The following is a 19,487-nucleotide window of genomic DNA, read 5'->3' as shown; positions in this document are numbered from 1 at the left end:
TTTTTCTTTTTTTCTTTTTTTTTTTTTTTTCTTTTTTTTTTTGAGAGAGAGAGAGAGACAGACAGACCGTGAATGGGGAAGGGGCTGAGAGAGAGAGATACACATATAATCCAAAGCAGACTCCAGGCTCCCAACTGTCAGCACAGAGCCCAATGCAGAGCTCAAACCTACAAACTGCAAGATTATGACCCAAGCCGAAGTGGGACGCCTAATCAACTGAATCACCCAGTGCCCCCAGAATTACATATTTATACATTGTATGCCCCAAAACATAAACTACTAATGTTTTAATGTATTAGTCTCTAAAATTATATAGAAAAAATTGTGGAATTACAAACCATTATTTCTTCAAATATTCTCTCTGCCTCTTTCTCTCTCTTCTCTTTCTGGAACTCCCACAAGGCATGTCTTAGCCAACCTGACTGCATCCTTCAGGTCCCTTAGGCTCTGTTCCATTTTCTTCATTCCTTTTTCTTTCTGTTCCTTAGACTCAATGATTTTCATTTTCTTCAAGGTTCCTGATTCTTTCTTCTGCCTGCTCAAATCTGCCCCTGAGCCCCTCGAGTGGATTTTTGTCATTTGTTATTGTACCTTCCGGGTCTTTCGGCTTTCATTTAAATCTTCTGTTTATGATATTTCTGTTTTGTTCATATATCATTTCTTGACTTTCTCCACTTTTGCATTTAGTTCTTTGAGCATCTTTAAGACAGTTGTTTCTAATTCTTTGTCAAGTAAATCCATCAGTTTTCTTTTTTTTTTCAGGGAAAGTTTCTGTTTATTTTTTCCTTTGAATGGTCCACACTTTCCTATGGATACCTTGTGTATCACTTGTATGTCTTGTGATTTGGAAGGTTTGAAAACTGGACATTTGATTCTAAGAATGCAGTTACTCTGAAAATCAAATTCTCCTGCTTCCCCAGAGTTAGCAATTGTTTTGCATTTTATCTTTCGGTTTTGCTTTTTGTTGTTGTAGGCTGTCTCTGTGCCAAGGATCAGCATGAGGTGTAAACTTGGGTCTTCTCGGGTTTTTCTGAGCCAACACCATTTCCTGGGCATGCCTGTTGACTTTCTAACTCCCCTCGTATATGCCATTGTTTTTGAATGGTCTAGTTTCAATGGTTTTTCAATGGTCTGGCCAGTTTTTGAATGGTCTGGCTCCCAAAAGGGGAAAAGGAGGAGCAAAAAAGAAAGGCACCAACCCCTTTAATGACCCTGGAAGTCACTTCAGCCAAATGGGAAGCAGTTGGCATTGGCAAAAGTGGGAGGTGACGCAATAATGCCACCACCTCTCTTCTGAACCTGTGTGTTCAGAAGCAGCGATCAGAGCAGGTCCCAAATATATGGAAGATAAGGCGCTTTTTGCCCACCATAGCTCCACAGTCTGTGTACAAGCTACTCCAGGAACACATACATAACTGCCTGGTGGGACCATATATAGAGTGGCGGGAAATGGGGAGCTACTACTAGGCGAAGAGCTGAAGTTGATCAAAATTAACTGCAATTTACCACCAAAGCCTTTTCTTGAAAGTTAGGAGCCTTCAGACTCCAGAGCTCCAAAATATTTATGTAAGATTCTGCCAGTGCAACTTTGTGTAGGTGGAAAGACAGATTTTTGTTGTTTCCTACTCTGTCATCTTCTCAGAATCCTCAACTTTGTTCTAATGTTTACTAAGTTCTTAAACTTGAGTATCACTTTATAACTTTAAATTTTAACTCTGAAGAAATGATGCTAACTTCATTGTCTTCAAATCTTTAATCAGCCACAGCTACACACAGACATCCTTCTCTTTCAGCCTGGACACAGGCCAAGAGATGTTTGCAAGGGACAAGCAGCAGCAGCAGCTACAATAGACAGGTCGGCCAGTTTTCTGAATCTAAATCTCAGACATCAAGGGGCACCTGGGTGGCTCAGTCAGTTAAGCGTCTTGATTTCAGCTCAGGTCATGATCAGTTTGTGGGTTTGAGCCCCACATCAGGCTCTGTGCTGGCAGTGCAGAGCCTGTTTGGGATTCTCTCTCCCCACTCTCTCTGCCCCACCCCTGCTCGTGATCTCTCCTTCTCAGAATAAATAAATAAACTTTAAAAATGCTTTAATTAAAAAATAAAAGGGGTGGCTGGATGGCTCAGTTGTTTAAGCATCCGACTTCAGCTCAGGTCATGATCAGTTTGTGGGTTTGAGCCCCACATCAGGCTCTGTGCTGGCAGTGCAGAGCCTGTTTGGGATTCTCTCTCCCCACTCTCTCTGCCCCACCCCTGCTCGTGATCTCTCCTTCTCAGAATAAATAAATAAAATTTAAAAATGCTTTAATTAAAAAATAAAAGGGGTGGCTGGATGGCTCAGTTGTTTAAGCATCCGACTTCAGCTCAGGTCATGATCTCACAGTTCGTGGGTTCGAGCCTCTCATCAGGCTCTGTGCTGACAGCTCTGAGCACGGAGCCTGCTTCGGATTCTGTGTCTCCCTCTCTCTCTGCCCCTCCCCCTCTCATGCTCTGTCTCTGTCTCTCAAAAATAAAAAATAAACATTAAAAAGAATTTTTTAATAAAAATTTAAAAACTCAAACATAGGACTTGACAAAACATTTGAGGATAATTATATTTTAAAAATCTTACAAATATATAAAAATTAAATTCAATTACATTATACATTTAATGCATTGCCTTTACAAAAGAAGAAAAATCTAATCAGGGCTGTCCCCAGAAAATTAAGACATAGGGTCCCAACATACATGTTGAAAGAACAGGGAGAAGGGAGCCATTGATCATTAAATGAAATCATTCCCAACTTTCATTCTTTATATACTTTGAACATCTCAATAAATGTCCTATAATGAAATCAGTATATTTTTCTTTACCGTTAATGTAAATACTAACAGTAGTCATCTATCAAATTCATACAAGAGCACACTTCACAGGTTTCATAATCAAATTTTATTTTTTTTAACATTTATTTATTTTTTAGAGAGAACATGAGCAGGGGAGGGGCAGAGAGAGGAGGACAGAGGATCCGAAGCAGGCTCTGCACTGATAGCAGAGAGAGACTGATGCGGGGCTCAGACTCATGAACTGTGAGATCAGGACCTGAGCCAAAGTCAGCTACTTACGCTACCCAGGTGCCTCATAATCAAATTTTTAAATAATCACATGTAATTAAAACAAATCACAATTTTTTAAACACAAATAATAAAAAACACCAAGTACAACATAGAAAATACAAAACTGTAATTTATTTGCCTTAATGACCAAACGGTTAACTGTAAAGTTACAATGGTTGCCTTGGAGTTGAAGGCAGTTTCACTTTTACCACAGCTACTTTTTCTGAACGTACGCTAGAATCAGCATCTTCTGTGTTTTATCTGTATATAATTGATCATTTACGCTTCATAGGTTTGTCCACTTGAGAACCATATTTTCTTCATGATCACGGAAGTGCCATAATGTGAAATGTCATTGTCTTCATATATTTGAGTAATACCGATCACGGTTTTGAAAGTCTCTATGAGCATACCTCGCATAAGTCTTGTTATGCGGGATCCTTCCAAAAGGTTCATGGTCATTGAAACAAGACTCAAAAACTTCATCAACAGCCTTTCGAGCTACTTCTTTGCTGACATTCCTAACAGCCAGGATAGAAAGAATGGCTCTGTCTCGCACACAAGTCTAAGGAGAAAGAAAAGAATGTGGCTTTAAGGTTATATGGAAAGTTATCATGGAATAATTACATTTTATATAATGTCTGACCACATCAGAATTCATTCCCTTTCATATTATTTTACTAATTTCTGTCGTTCTAAAGAAGAAACATTGGGGTGCCTGGGTGGTTCAGTCAGCTGAATGTCCAACTCTTGATTTTGGCTCAGGTCATGATTCCAGGGCTTTGGGATTGAGCCCTGCATTGGGCTCCATGCTGAGCGTGGAGCCTGCTTAAGATTCTGTCTCTCTCTCTTTCTTTCTCTCTGTCTCTTTCCCTCTGCCCCTCTCCCTGCTTGCACTCTTGCTCGCTCTCTCTCTCTAAAGTAAAAAAATAAAATAAAATAGAAAAAAAGACAGTAGAGACATAATTCTTAAATTATGGGATATGTTTAATTCAATCTAAAATTATTTAGGTATAAGTAAGACTTCCTCCATTTTTTCATCATTTCTTTTTTTTTTTTTAATGTTTTTATTTATTTCTAGGAGAGAGAGAGAGACAGCGTGAGCAGGGGAGGGTCAGAGAGAGAGGGAGACACAGACTCTGAAACAGGCTCCAGGCTCCGAGCTGGCAGTCAGCACAGAGCCCGACGCGGGGCTCGAACCCACGAACCGCGAGATCATGACCCAAGCGAAAGTCGGACGCTTAACCGACTAAGCCACCCAGGCGCCCCCATTTTTTCATCATTTCTAGTAATATAACCAGACGTCATTCTCTGAAGTTTCAGGCAGTCCAACAGGTAGTAACTTCCAATTTGCAAATATCAAAACAAAACAAAACTCTATAAATAAGGTTCTGGTTGGATTTTTAATAAAATTTAAATAGATTTAAAATACACTTTACTCCTCTGTCTCTCTCCTCCTTTTCTTTTCAAGTGACCCATATTAGATACCTCTTCCTTCGAGAGTGGCACTCTTCCATGGAAGCAATCGGAAACCACACATACAGACACACAAAATGTAAAGGTGTCTTAATTTTTCAGGGGGGAAAAAAGTCAAACAACTTTTTTTTCCTAGGTATTCTTTGCATGGGTACCTAAGAAAATACTCAATCTAACGTTACATAGTAATAAGGCTAGAATGTCTCAGTATCATAAGTATGTAAAGAAACAGAAGGTCTTGCCATTCCAATTCTTAGAGACCTTTAAACCCATTTATTTCTCCACAGGCCAAAACTAAAGCTCAAAAGAATGGCATTTAGCCTCTTCATGAAAAATAACCAAATACTGGTGCTTAGGGCTGTGTATCCTGTCAATCATTCCTTTTCTGTGTGTGCCCCCTATTTTCTTTCACTCTGGTCAGCATGCCTGAGGCAGAGCCGCTCACTAGTATGAGAATATAAACCAGTGCTTTCGACCTCAATGACACTAACCAATGATCTTAAAAATAAACTCCAGGCCAAAAGGGGTAAGAAAGAAAGGAAGAACCCCCTGGGGCTATGATAACAATTGCCAGAAAGAGGAAATTTCTCTCTTACAGGCAGAAAAATGACGGTGAAAACTTGTCTCCTGGAGCTACGGGTTTGGGAGACACCTGGATAGACCACAGTTCTGGTTTAATTCTTCCCAAATGTAACATACTTCCATTAAAACTATGATTTCAGGGGCACCCGGATGGCTCAGTCGGTTAAGTGTCTGACTCTTGATTCCGGCTTAGGTCATGATGTCACAGAAGATCTAGCCCCGTGTTGGACTTGCACTGACAGCACAGAACCTACATAGGATTCTCTCTCTCTCTCTCTCTCTCTCTCTCTCTACCTGACCCTCCCCTCCTCGCACCTACGTGCGTGCGTGCACGCCTCTCTCAAAATAAATAAATAAACTTTAAAAAAAAAAACTGTGAGATTTCACCATCAGTTACTGTAACCGATGTGTGTCTCTCTGCCTCTCCCCCACTAGCACTCTGTCTCTCTCTGTCCGTCTGTCTGTCTCTCCCTCACTCTCTCTCTCAAAAATAAATAAATATTTTTAAATTTTTTTAATTAAATAAACAAAATAATAATTTAAAAAGTAGAACTAAATTCCATCTGTTTGGCTTACACAGTATAATTTTGTATTCTTTCCATATAAATAGCTCTTTCAAATTTCAAATACTAAATGAACTTCTCATTTCTTTATTCATCATTTCCATTCATAGCACTCTGGAGGGTAAGCGATTTCGTACGTTAGTTTTACCTGATGGTGTTGTTTTAATCCAAAATGCAACCTGAATATTTCATTCACAAGCGAGCAGTCTCCACTAAGGTTAGCAGCTCGAACCTATCACAAAGACCAAGGCAAACAAAGAAAATAAGTGCTCATGCTCTATAAAAATTGTAAGAGAATCTAACATTAGCATGTTTTTCTGAGTCTGAGAACAGACTCAGTCTGAGAACAGACTCTTTTAAAGAATGTTTTAAAATTCTGACATAAGATTATTTTCAGTGATTCTTAAGAACAAGAGTAGATATTCCTGAGCTATGCTAGGCAATGCAAAATAAACTGGGGTGGGGATGGGGTCAATCATTTATCAAAGGGAATTTTCGAAACTTTATACAATAACCTTATTGAAAGAACTAATTTCTTTTGGAACCAAAAGTCAGAAAGTGAAAGTCCATGCTCTCTACAAGATACAGTTGTAGATATTACCAAAAGGACTTCATGAAAGCATTCTTTCAAAGATCTACAAACTGAACTTCAATGTGAGCTTAAAATTAAACACAAGAGTATCTAAGACTCTGAGAACCTGAACCTTCTACCGCTGGCCCCAAACACTGCAACTCTCTTAGAACCTCCCTCAGGCCTTCCTCCAGGGCCTCAACTGTCCTATGAACAATTAAGTTCCTGAAACTTAAGTTCTTAATTTTTCGAAGAATCAAGAACATTCTATACTGGTCATGCTATGAGCATGACAGCCTGAAGTTAGGGCATATTTTCTAATTTATTACATTTTTTTTAATATAATTTATTGTCAAATTGGCTTGCCTACAACACCCAGGGCTCATCCCAACAAGTGTCCTCCTCAATGCCCATCACCCACTTTCCCCTCTCCTCCACCCCCCCCATCAACGTGTTTGTTAATTTACAATATTTTTAAGGTAAAATGCAGCTTCAATAGAAGAAAACGTCTTCTAACTACCTACACAGATGCCGCAGCCAACCTGGCCATGTTTTTGCCAACACACTGCAGACAGAATGGCCTACTTGTTGTGACTTCCACAATACCATGGCCTCATTCCTCTGAGGAGTTCGAGACACTTACCACACTTTAACTGGCTAACAGGCATTAATTCTCATAACACCCAAGAAAGAGACCTATTTAAAAACTCAGGTTTCAGTCTACTCTCCAAATAATAGGAGTTATAATTAAATGCAATGGGGCTGCTTATTAATTTCAAAGGAAAGAGAAAATAATCTAAGTTATAAATATAAGCTTGAAATTTATATTAGTTTTTTGAACTTCGCAGCACACCGCACTCTTCAATTAATGAAATGCAAGTATTAAACACATACATGTCTCTAAGAGCATAAATGTATCGCGTTTCTGAGAACGATCAATGTGCTTAATAATAAAAGAAACTTTTTATGTTGTATTTTTGAGACTAAATGTTTTACTCTTGGGAAGACAAAGCGCTTTACTGAGAGAAGGCAGCACAGCAAACCAGTTAAGAACCTGGGTTATAATTGTGTCTCTACTACTTACAAATCCATGGATCTAAAAAAATGCCTTGGGGCGCCTGGGTGGCTCAGTCGGTTAAGCATCCGACATCGGTTCAGGTTGTGATCTCATGGTTCGTGGGTTCGAGCCCTTCGTCGGGCTCTGTGCTGACAGCTAGCTCAGCACCTGGAGCCTGTTTCGGACACTGTATCTCCCTCTCTCTCTGACCCTCTCCTGCTCATGCTCTCTCTCTCTCTCTCTCTCTCTCTCTCTCAGAAATAAATAAAACATTAAAATAAATAAATAAAATAAAAATTTAAAAATGCCTGACTTTCAACATATATAAAATGGGATAATAGCATCTACCTCAATGGACTGTGGTGAAGACTAAGTAAGAATCCACAAAAGGAAAAATAGTTCATTATTATCAAGTCACCACTAGTATTAGAATTTAAAGGTTATAATTCAGACAATTCTAAAAAGATGCTTAAAATTCTCTTGTATCTCAAAATTGTATTTAGTTGTTAAAAATGGAAACCTAAGGGGGTGTCTGGGTGGCTCAGTCAGTTCAGTGACCAACTTCGGCTCAGGTCATGATCTCATGGTTCGTGAGTTTGAGCCCCGAGTCAGGCTCAGCGCTGACAGCTTGGAGCCTGGAGCCCATTTTGGATTCTGTGTCTCCCTCTCTCTCTGTCCCTCCCCTGCTCATGTTCTGTCTCTCTTACCTTCAAAAATAAATAAACTTTTTTTTTAATTTTTATAAAAAATAAATAAATAAAAAATGGAAACCTAAGAGTGGCATGAAGCCACAACAGTATAAGAAATGGAGTATGTTTAAGTAAAGTATACATCATTAAAATGTCCAAACTCAGACTGCTCCAGGGGGAAGAAGGATCTTTACAATAAGACTCACCTCTGAGCAGGCCAAGTGTCTGACATCGGTGAACCAGTGGACATGAGCACGACAGTGGTCAAACGCGTGAATGAGCTCGTGGGTGACCACTCTGTTCATATGGGCCTGATTACCGATGTTGTTCTGGCATAAAACTATCTAGGAGTCACCAAAATAAGAGAAGTTCCATTACTTATACCACTGACCCGCTTTTTGTAAATCCCATCTTGTCTCTGGCTGAGATGGCTCACCAGCTTGGGAGAGCCTCCACCCGTGCTACTCCCTCAACCCCACATCTACCCCGTCATCAAGGCCTGGCCCTAAGGTACCTGTTCTGCTAAGCCTTCCCAGTGGCCGACTTCTCCCTCTTCTCCCTGAACTACAACAGCACTTAACCGCCATCCTCGGTGAGCTGGTGGACTCCACCGCACTGTATTGGGGGAGTGGGCTTTGGAATGCAGCTGACAGATTCAAACTGCAGCTCCACTCCTTCCTAACTTGGTGACCTTGGGCGAGTCTTAACTGCTCTGTGCCTCAGTTTCCTCAACTATCAAAAGGAGATCGTTAGGGTACCTACCTCATAGAATTGTGAGAATTAAATGAGAATATATGTAAACTGCTTCTTATCAAGTTTCTGAGTGAGCAATGAATCAACAATGAATGACCACCACTGTCTCATTCTACTAGAATTGCCAGGAAAACTCCTCAGAAAGACCTTCAGAAAGAAGTGCAAAAAGCCAACAGCACACTGAGCAGGACCCTATAAGAATAATAAAGACATGAGGGATCCCAGGAATAATAGTTCCCATTTATCGTGTACTTACGTGCCAGACACTGGGATGTGTGCCAGATATTTTACATACATTCATCCAACATTCATCCTTCGAAAATACTTATTGAGATCTACTAGTAGATTTATAATCTATTTATAATTTATATTCTAATTTATAATATATAATCTACTAAAGGCACTAGAAATTAATCAAACATTTACCAAGATGTTTAAATATATGCAATGACAGGTGTCATGAAGAATAATCCAAGATGTCATGAATACACACGATGAGAATGGTCTGGTCTGCAGGATTGGGAAAGGCTTCTCTGCAGATGGAATACTTAAATTGGGATCTCAGGGGTGAGGAGGAGTTAAATATGAAGGCAGGGAAGGGAGCCTTCCAGACAGAGCAACCCGTGCAGAGGGGAGGAGCACTTCCGCAACAGAGTGTCTGAGAGGCTGGAAGCAGGCCCGTATTCCTGAAGCACAGAGCTGCAGGTGACAGACATGACATCAGGCTGGTGAGGTCGGCTAGAGCAAATCACTCTGTACCCTGACAACAGTGGGAAGTCACTGAAAGGGAGTAGTGAAACAGGGAGGTGCTTTTGTTTGTTTTTATCCTTCGACTCTAGTTGTAAAAATAAGCAGATGACCAAACAGGGTGCAGAGAAATTAGTTGAAGGCTAATGAGATATTCTAGGCAAGAGATAATGGTACCTGAACAGGGACAGTAAGACCCACGCCCCCCCCCCCAAAAAATATTTAGGAGGTAAATTGGACAAAAGTCGGCGATAGAACATGGGAAGGGAACCAGAGGTACAGGATGATCTCTACATTTCTACCTTGGGGAATGGAATAGATGGCTGTCCCATTCACTGAGATATGCAAAACTACAAGTTTTGGGTGAGGACACTACCAGGTTGGGTGAGGACAGGGGATGGTATCAATCATCAATTTGGACTTGGACAAGTCTGTGAGGTCTCGGGTGCCTTTAAGACATCCAAGTGTAGATATTAAATGGGCATCTGGATGCACAGATGTGAAGTTCAAAAGAGAGCTCTGACCTAGGCAAAGAAATGAGATCCCCTTGGCAGAGTACAGAGGAAGAAAAGAAGGGGATCTAACACCGAGGACTAAGAAACTTCCACATGTAAGAAAGAGCTGGTAGAGGGAGGTGAGCTAGCAAAGAGTGTCATATACTGGAAACCAGGGGAAGAGGCATCTGACATTACCTGCTAAAGCCAAGTGAACGCCTATTACATGACCCAGCAATTCTGCTCCCGGGTAGATACACAGGACTAACTTTTGCACATGTGCTCCCGGAGATGTGAAAAATATTCACAGCAGTATTGTTCATAATAACAAAGTGGGAAACGATCGGAAACAGGGTAAACTGCAGTATGGACATATAGTGGAACACTATACAAGCGCCAAACGACATAAACCAGAGGTGTGTACAACAACATGGAAGAATCTCGGGTGTTCAAGGGCAGAATCATTACGGGAAACTATATACTGTATGATTTCATAAAACTACAAAGTATCACCCAGAACTCAAAGTATTCCATGTATAAAAGGTAAAAGCCAGGCAACTAAATAACACATTGTTTGTACATAGAGATGGTAAAACTATTCAGAACAGCAGGGAATGATTATCACAAAAGTCAGAGTAAGAAAAGGAGAGGAAATGTGATCCAAGAGGGGCATGCAATCTTGTGAAATCCTGGTGACATTCTATTTCTCAAATCTGGTGGCAGTTACACAGGTGTCTGTTTTATTACTGAGACCAAAAGCATACGTACAGGTATCTTACTCTTCTGTATGAATGAGACACTTCACAATACAAACTATAATTTTTAAAAAATAAATAAAAGGAGTACCCAACTATGCTCAACACTACCAAGAAGTAAGATAAAAGTTCAGAATGTCCACTCTATTTAACCCCAAGGGGGGTAGAGGGGGAAGAATTCACCAAGACCCATTTTGAGAGCTATTAGGTATTGTTATAATCAGTTTACAAATGAGGAAACTGAGAATAAGGCAAATAACTTGCTCAAGTCCCACAGCCAATAAGCAGGGGAACTAGATTTGAACTCAATTCTACCAGGCTCCAAGACCCAGTCCTCTCACCCCTATGCTGTTTTTTTTCCCTCGAGATTACTGTGAAACAGCTATAAACAACCAAAATACATATAAAATTCCCCAGGAGGAAACAAGTAAGTATTGTTAAACAGGGTTATATGTTCAAGATGGGAGGCGTTACTTATAAAAGCTTCATTTACCCTTATCACATGATATAATTCTTCTACCAACTCCAAGATGCTGTCAAAACTCTCCAATTACTTAAAACTAATAATAAAACATTAAAAAAAACTAATAATATTTAGGGGCACCTGGGTGGCTCAGTCAGTTAAGCATCTGACGTCAGCTCAGGTCATGATCTCACGATTCGTGGATTCGAGCCCCACATAGGGCTTTGTGCTGACAGCTCAGAGCCTAGAGCCTGTTTCGGATTCTGTATCTCCCTCTCTCTCTTACCCTCCCCTGCTCGTGCTGTCTCTCCTTCTCTCTCAGAAATAAATAAAACATTATAAATAAATAAATAAATAAATAAATAAATAAATAAAACTAATAATATTTAGGGGTGCCTGGGTGGCTCAGTCAGTTAAGCATCCGACTTTGGCTCAGGTCATGATCTCACAGCTCATGGGTTTGAGTCCCACATCAGGCTCTATGTTGACGGAGCCTGGACCCTGCTTTGGATTCTGTGTCTTCCTCTCTCTCTGCCTCTCCCCTGTTCACATTCTGTCTCTATCTCTCTCAAAAATAAATAAATATTAAAAGATTTTTTAAAAACTAATAATATTTATTGAATGCTTACTGTGCTTACTCTGCTAAGCACCTTATATGAGGTACCTCATTTAATTCTAATAACTGTTCTATGACAGATAGAACCATTACCCATATTTTCCCAGATGAGAAAACTTACTCTCCTAATCAAAAAAAAATTTTTTTAATGTTTTATTTATTTTTGAGAGAGAGAGAGAGAGACAGCATGAGCAGGGGAGGGTCAGAGAGAGAAGGAGACACAGAATCCGAAGACAGGCTCCAGGCTCTGAGCTGGCTGTCAGCACAGGGCCCGACACAGGGCTCGAACCCACGAACCATGAAATCATGACCTGAGCTAAAGTCGGACGCTTAACCGACTGAGCCACCCAGGCGCCCCTCTCCTAATCAAAAATTTTCAAAGGTATTATCACTCCTCACCAGGTACAGGGAAAACTCTTTAACTAAGCATTCAAAGCCTCCCACCATATGCCTACTTTTCTTTCCAATCCTATTTCCCCATATTCCCCACAGGTTCCTACCCTTCTGCTGCACTAGACAACATGCCATTCCCCAGATATACCTTGTTCTTTCCCAACACACCACCTTTGCTCATGATACCCCTTCTTTGGGCAACAGTCTTTGTCTTCTTTGCCCCTGAAGAAGCTTTATATGCTCTAGCTGACTCTGTTGGTGTTTTTCAATTGTATCACAGTCCCACTGTGGTAACTACACCCACCTAAAAGAGTTCAACCCGCCTCAAATTTTTATCATTGTCTGTGTTCATGGCTTGTCTCCCTTATGAAAGCATAAGCTCCTTAAGAGTAAGAACCATAACTGACTCATTGTTTGAACCTTACACACAGTCTACTAAACAGAATGCCCAGCATGCGGAAGGTGCTTAGCAAACATCAGGAAAGAGAACAACTTGGCAAAAATACCTACCTGAGACGTTGAAGCATCAAAACCTCCACTGACATTTCCATCACAGTCTTCACAAGAGAAGTGTCTTTCTTTGTTAACCGCACTAAAAGGCAAGAATGGATTAAAGAAGCAATGTCCAAAAGCAGTATGCCCGCGCACGGTGCAGGGGAAACAGCCCCGGGCAAGGAGTCAGGAGCCCCGTAGCACAGAGCCCTTTCAAAACTAACACACAAGAAACCTTGGGACACCTTTAGGACTCAGCTGTCTCATCTGTAAAATAAGGAAGTCACGCCCGCAAAATCTATCCTACTTCAACTCCCACGCAGTTCCATAAATCATCTGGTCAACTGATTAAGACCATATTGGAAATAAGATGGAGTTGCTATCCTCTGGCAAGACTGTTAAGAAGTGGACTTCAGACGTCACTTCCTCTAATTTCCTTGAAGTTAAACAACACCTGGAAGGCTCCTACATAAGAAGCCGAGATTTCTTCTCCATGAAGGACAATGCTGAGGCTGGTAGAGTGGGAAAGCCAGGTCTGGCAATCACTTACAAGACTTTAAGTGTGGTCTTTACTAAATACTGGAGGTGAGTGGCAGAGCCAGAGACTTAGACTTAGGGAGGAAGATGTCTGAAGGGAACAAGACCTGCTTGGAAAGAATGCACCCCGTCACCACTGCCTACCATATGGAAAAGGCTTTGTGGCTGGAAGCGAAAAATCGTAAGAAGCTCAAGTTTGAAGTGTGTTTTTGTTTGCGTGTTTTTAGCAGCCAGAATATAGACCAACGCTTTAAAAAGATTTACTTACCAACCTGAGTGCTTCATGGCATCAAGCAGAAGTTTGACATACGGATCTAGAAAGATATTTGATTCAATTAAGCATGCTAATCAGGAAAAAAGAGCACCAATTAAGTTCTCCAAAGAGCAGTATAGGATATTATCAAAAAGTACATCACAAATCTTAAGGAAATAATACTATCTTAAAATTGGCAAAAGATGGATATGAAAAGACAAGCTTAAATTAACCTAAAATTAAGTCCTTGATGAAATAAAACCGTGACACGAACACCAAGATGGATACGACTAAACATCTTAAATAATATCAAAAATGCTTATACAGCCCACGTATGGTTATATGATCAAAAACATTGTATGAAAGCATATACAAAAGAACGAGGGGACTTGGGGCCTCATCCTTAGAAACGAACCGCAGCACAGTATCCAGGTTAGAGGAAGGGAGTTAAGGGGCTCACTGGCGTCTCTTCTGATCAGACCGCAGGGTGACAGTGTCCCATTCTAAGTACCACACTCTGAACAGGACCTGCCAACTGCAGCCCTTCCCCGGAGGGGAGGCAACCAGAACAGTACAGGACTGTGCTGAGTAAGAAGCACAAAAGGAGTTGTGGATGTGGAAGGGAGAATAAAAAACTTAACTACGACCACAATGTCTGAAGGGCTGTGTGGGAAGAGATTTAGTCAACATTTGTTCAGAGAACAGAACAGGACCAAAGAGTAGAAGTTACAGTATGGGAAAGGATGTTTCCAACAAGTAAAGGTGTGACTACAATACACCAGGAGCTACGGGGAGCCTCAAAGAACTGGTAACCAGGTCCGACAGAGGTCTATAAACTCTCTGGCCAGTGACGGCCCCCCGGTCTTCCAGTGTGGAGGTGCAAAGGCCTAGATGACTCCTGAGGGAACTTCCACTTCTTTTTTGGGTTTTTTTTTAACATTATATTCATTTTTTGAGAGACCGAGAAACACAGAGCGTGAGTGGGGGAGGGGCAGAGAGAGGGAGACACAAAATCCAAAGGAGGCTCCAGGCTCTGAGCTGTCAGCACAGAGCCCAGGGCAGGGCTCAAAGTCACGGACCATGAGATCATGACCTGAGCTGAAGCTAGACGCTTAACCGACTGAGCCACCCAGGCGCCCTGGGACCTTCCACTTCTAAGCATCTGTTAGGCTATAATAATTACGGGAAAGTAAAACAAACCCAAATGCCTCTAATATCAACTTTCCACATAACAGTCTTATCTGAGTGCATAAATGCACAACGTACTATATGACATAAGCAAAAAATTAGAAAAAGAAACCAAGGTTGTTTTTTATTAAGTGCTGAAAGTAAAAACAAGTGAGTAAAAGAAAAGTAGGGAGATGAAAAAGATAGGTATACATTACTGTTTTATTTAACCTGACCCCTCTTAAGAGTATTAACAGCAAAACAATTATTAGTAATAAGTATTTTTTTAGTGTATATCAGGCATCAGGAACCATATTAAGTGTTTTATTATTCAAGCAACTAAGAGTTTTACAAAGTTGAAGTGGGTTCCAAAGTCTATAGTACTCTTCCTAAAATAATAATAATAACAGTTTTACTATTATTATTATTATTATTATTATTATTATTATTATTGCAGGGAGCACAGTGGTTTGATACTTCAGACAGGACCTGCAGTATTTAGAATGGATTTGCGCTGGGTGTTATATGCAAGCGATGAAGCACTAAATTCTACTCCTGAAACCATCATTACACTATATATTAACTAATTTGGATTTAAATTTAAAAGAGAGAGAGAGAGAGAAAACAAAAGATCTTTGAGGCTGAGTCCCAGGTTCAGGATTGTAAAGCTATAGGTTGATGCTTTAATACCACTAACACTTCTCCCAGCAGCCCTCCAGGGAGAGTTGAGACTTGCTAATTCCTATTGGGGTTCATGTTCAGCACCCCACCCTCCTCACACCCAATCTCTACATCTCCTCCACTGTTGTCTCTTCCACTGTAAGCACAGTTAGCCATTACTCAGCTCCTGATATGGTCACAATCTACATTCATAAAATCTATTCCTCACAACAACCCTAAATGAGGTATTTTTATCCCTACCCTTCCCTTTCTGTGCGTGCAGACAAAGAGAGAGGGATCAGGAAGTTAAGTCAGTCTTCCACACCTGATAAGGAGAGAGACCAGAATCTGAACCTATGTTTAACTCTGCAGCCCATGCTCCTTCCACTGCATTCCACTTAACCCTCTAAAATGCACAGTCCGGGTCCTTACTCATCTTTCCATTTCCCCACACCAGAAACCAGGAGGCATTCGATACATATTTCCAAGTGAACACAACCTCATCATTGCCATTACCCCCTTACCCCTCCCCCCTCCCTGGATTCCTTAACATGCAGGTAATCTCAAGAAGGCTGGAAAATCTCTAGGTGGTTGAACTATGATTGGCCAGTTGTGAAGTAGTAACCTTGCTTTAGGACAAGTAGGTTTACGACTTTGATTTTCTAAATGTATCTGAAGTAAACTTAGGACGTCCATGTCAATGTAAAGGAGTTAAAAAATCTCGAGTGTAATGTCCCTGGGACTGGAGAACTTGATCAGCAGGTAGTTGTGTCCTATTTAACCCACAGCAGTCATTCCTGACTCTTTGGGGATCGTTGGCCTCTTCCAGAATATGATGAAGCCAGAAGTCTCTCCCCAGAAAAATGTACTAAGGTGCATACACACGGTTTCATAGTCCATTTCAGAGGTTTCTACTCTGGGAACCCATTCATGTATGAAGGTTAAGAACCCCTTCCAACGAAAGTAGTTTGCAAAACAGTTTTTTGTCTGCCAGGAGTAATGCCTTAATTAAGACTCTGCTTGGCCCACACTCTGAAGTCCCCATACTGCCGTATAATTTACAGGAGAAATCGGAGGATCTGTCAGACCTGTGAGTATGACTGAAAAGGGCAAACTCCTACCCTACTCCTCCCTCAATCCGCAAGCAAGAGCCCAGCTGAAAGGCTTCAACACCACCTCTGATAGGGAAACTGAGGCCCAAACCCTCCCCCACAACCCTCCCACCCGCCCCCACGATGCCGAATCTGTCTGGAATCAGCGCAGAGGTGCCTGAACCCGCTCATGCCACACCTGGGGATGAACTCAGAGACCCCTGCCCTCTGGGTCGCAGACACCACCCCGCCGACCGACCCAGCCTCCAGGTCACGGCTCGTACTTGTCTCCAGCGTCTTCAGGAGCATAAGCTGGCACTTCTGGTTGTTGGTGAAGAAGCTGGAAAGGAACCCTTGCTTGGGATTCCCCTGAGACAGCCGCTCGGGGAAGACCTGGCACGCAACGTGTTGCTGCTGCAGCTGGTCCCCCGCCGCGGGACCGGGCCCGCTCTCAGCCGGAGCTCCAGCCATGCAGCCCGCAGACCTCGCCGCTGCTTCCTCCTGCCTCGGGCAGCCGGGTATGAGACCCAGGAAAGGCAACCTCTCTCCCGCCAACCGGGCCGCTCAGATCCTCCTCCTGCCGGGCTGATCTGGCCCCAGGTAGGGCGACCGTCACACAGCGTGTCTAAGGACCCCGGGGCCGTTGGGCCTCCCAACGAAGCAAGAGACACTGGGCGGGGCGAGAGGCGCGGGGAGGGGCGGGGCCAGAGACGCAGGGAGGGGCGGGGCCTGAAGCCCTGGGAGGGGCGGGGCCAGAGGCGAGAAGCGGAGCGAGAAGGGGCGCGAGGGGCGGGGCGAGAGGCGTGAGGAGAAGCGCGGCTGGATGGTGCGGGGCCTCCTGATCCCCCCGCAGGCCAAAGGGCTTGGTCCTGGCAAGTGCCCTTGCAGGCGTCTCCGTGGCTGCTGTGGACTTCGCTGCTTCCCGGCTTGGTTGGCCCGTCCTCATAAGCGTGGTTATGCAGCCCGCCTCTTCGTGGACACTCTTTCCTCCGTAATAGCCACTAATTCCTTCCGTGCTCCGAAAGCCTCAGGCATCTTCTCAGTCCCTACCTTTTCCAACCAGCAGGCCGATTGCAATCTCCTGACGTCCCAAGCCATATTGAAAGCAGTACTTTTCAGAAACGTTTGAAAGCTAAAATTATAATGACTGCTCATCTCAAAATCCTCAAAATGTGGGACACAACTACATTTTTTCTGCTTCACCGGGGCCCATTCACCCACCCTACTCTCTTGCTACCCCAAATAACTTTCTGATAACATAACACAAACCAGTTTACTTCTGTCTCCAAGCCTTAACTCACTTCCATCTATTAAGCCCTTTTCCTCAGTCCTTATGATCCAGGTCCCGATCAAATCTACCTACTCCACAAGGCATTCCCAGATACCTTAATCAAAATTATTTGCTCCTGGTCTCCCAAGGTACAAAGTACTTTGCATCTGTTATCATTTTTATCACAACTTGTCAGGTTTTAACTAATTTGCATTTCTCTTTTTCCACTAAATTACTCAGTTCAGCTCACATATTTGTTCAGCACCTATTATGATGGACGAAGCATAATGGCAGAGACTGAGGAAGCAATAATAGGAGAATTGATCAGGTTGAAGAGGAGCATATGGTTTATGTGAGAAGCATATTGAAATAATTCATGTTCAAGACACCTTGAATATTATAAACTGTGCTTTATGTGTCATGAGTGCTTAATAAATATCTAAATTGAGTGCAAATCAAAACCACAATGAGACAGATATCATCTTACACCTCTCAGAATGGCTATTAATCAAAAAGACAAGAAATAGCAAGTGTTGGTGAATATAGGGAGAATAGGGAACCCTTGTGCACTGTTAATGGGAATGTAAATCGGTGAAGCCACTATGAAAAACAGCATGGAGATTCCTCAAGAAATTAAAAATAGAGCCACCATATGATCCAGCAATTCCACTTCTGGGTATTTATCCAAAGAAAACAAAAACACCAATTTGAAAAGATATATGCACCCCATGTTCACTGCAGCATGATTTACAATAGCCAAAATATGGAAGCAACCTAAGTGTCCATTGAAGAATGAATGAAGAAATAGTGGTATACATACACAATGGAATATTGTTCAGTCATTTTTAAAAAATGAATGAAATCTTGCCATTTACAACACCATGGAGAGACCTCGAGGGCATGAGGTGAAATGAGTGAAATAAGTCAGACACAGAAAGCAAACACATGATTTCTTTTAGATATGCAAACTAAACACAAAAACAAAAAGTCCACAAGTTCATGGATACAGAGAACAGCTTGGTAATTGCCAGAGGTGGGGGTGGCAAATGGGAGAAATGGGTGAAGGAGGTCAAAAGGTAAAAAGAAAAAATTTTCAAAAAAAGATAAAAATAAAATATATGTAGAATAAATGACAGTGAAAGCCAAGTGGGTTATATAGTGTTTTACCAGCTTTGTATTGATTGGGAAGTGGTAAAAGTACTAATTTTTAGTAAATTTAGTCAAGGATACATGTTGTAATCATAAGGATAACCATTAAAAGAATAGCATAAAAGGGCAAAACTAATGGGCTAATAGAGGGGGGGAATGAAAAATACACAAATTGGATGGGATGCTAGGATTATTCATTCACCTGAAATGTGAAAACATGAACACCTCCTATGTACAGATTGCTAAAGCTATAATAGTTTTCTTAAGCCACTTTATTGAGCTCACCTTGGATTTATTATTTCTAATCTTGAGTACAACCCTGCAAAATAAGTATTATTGTCACAATTTTGCTGATAATGAAAGTGGGCTCACCAATATTGAATAATTTATCCAGGACCACACAATCAACTTTCAATCTAGTTAGGGAGCTACATAAGCATATAGAAAACTACACCATTACAACTTATTGTAATGGAGTCTGCAATACTCAGGAAAGGCTAGAGAAAATGGGACCTGACATGGACCATAGCCTGTAAGCATGTGAAGTACTATTTGAAATATTATCCAGCTACATGAATAAGGAAATAAATGCAAATTAAAAGCTGTAACTCTCCCC

General features: G+C 41.6%; 1 protein-coding gene across 4 annotated transcripts; it reads right to left on the bottom strand.

Moving 5' to 3' along the window:
* Positions 1–3,205: 3,205 nt before the first annotated feature.
* Positions 3,206–19,174, bottom strand: ATP23 (ATP23 metallopeptidase and ATP synthase assembly factor homolog). Of its 4 annotated transcripts, none has more exons than XM_039256144.1 (6): positions 19,157–19,174; positions 13,550–13,595; positions 12,763–12,844; positions 8,238–8,375; positions 5,863–5,946; positions 3,206–3,658 (listed from the first exon to the last, which is right to left on the bottom strand). In XM_039256144.1, the coding sequence occupies exons 2-6, from the start codon at positions 13,564–13,566 to the stop codon at positions 3,455–3,457; spliced, it is 525 nt and encodes a 174-aa protein (XP_039112075.1). In that variant the 5' UTR covers positions 13,567–13,595; positions 19,157–19,174; the 3' UTR covers positions 3,206–3,454. The 4 variants fall into 4 exon arrangements, with proteins under 4 accessions (XP_039112075.1, XP_039112074.1, XP_039112077.1 ...); XM_039256143.1 differs by lacking the exon at positions 19,157–19,174 and adding an exon at positions 16,737–17,095; XM_039256146.1 differs by lacking the exons at positions 13,550–13,595; positions 19,157–19,174 and adding exons at positions 8,794–8,976; positions 16,737–16,782.
* Positions 19,175–19,487: the final 313 nt, after the last annotated feature.

This window comes from Hyaena hyaena, unplaced genomic scaffold, assembly GCF_003009895.1.
Source record: "Hyaena hyaena isolate Hyena2069 unplaced genomic scaffold, ASM300989v1 scaffold_560, whole genome shotgun sequence".
Classification (NCBI taxonomy): domain Eukaryota; kingdom Metazoa; phylum Chordata; class Mammalia; order Carnivora; family Hyaenidae; genus Hyaena; species Hyaena hyaena.
The sequence above is the reverse complement of the archived record's forward strand: the minus strand, read 5'-3'. Positions and strand labels throughout refer to the sequence as shown.

Excerpts from the sequence above, each read along its gene's own strand:
- ATP23 (XM_039256143.1), bottom strand. The coding sequence starts at position 16,923 with ATGGCTGGAGCTCCGGCTGAGAGCGGGCCCGGTCCCGCGGCGGGGGAC. Across the intron at positions 12,845-13,549 it reads GCCATGAAGCACTCAGGTTG|TGCGGTTAACAAAGAAAGAC; the intron begins GTAAGTAAATCT and ends CTTGCCTTTTAG. Across the intron at positions 3,659-5,862 it reads GATTAAAACAACACCATCAG|ACTTGTGTGCGAGACAGAGC; the intron begins GTAAAACTAACG and ends CTTTCTCCTTAG.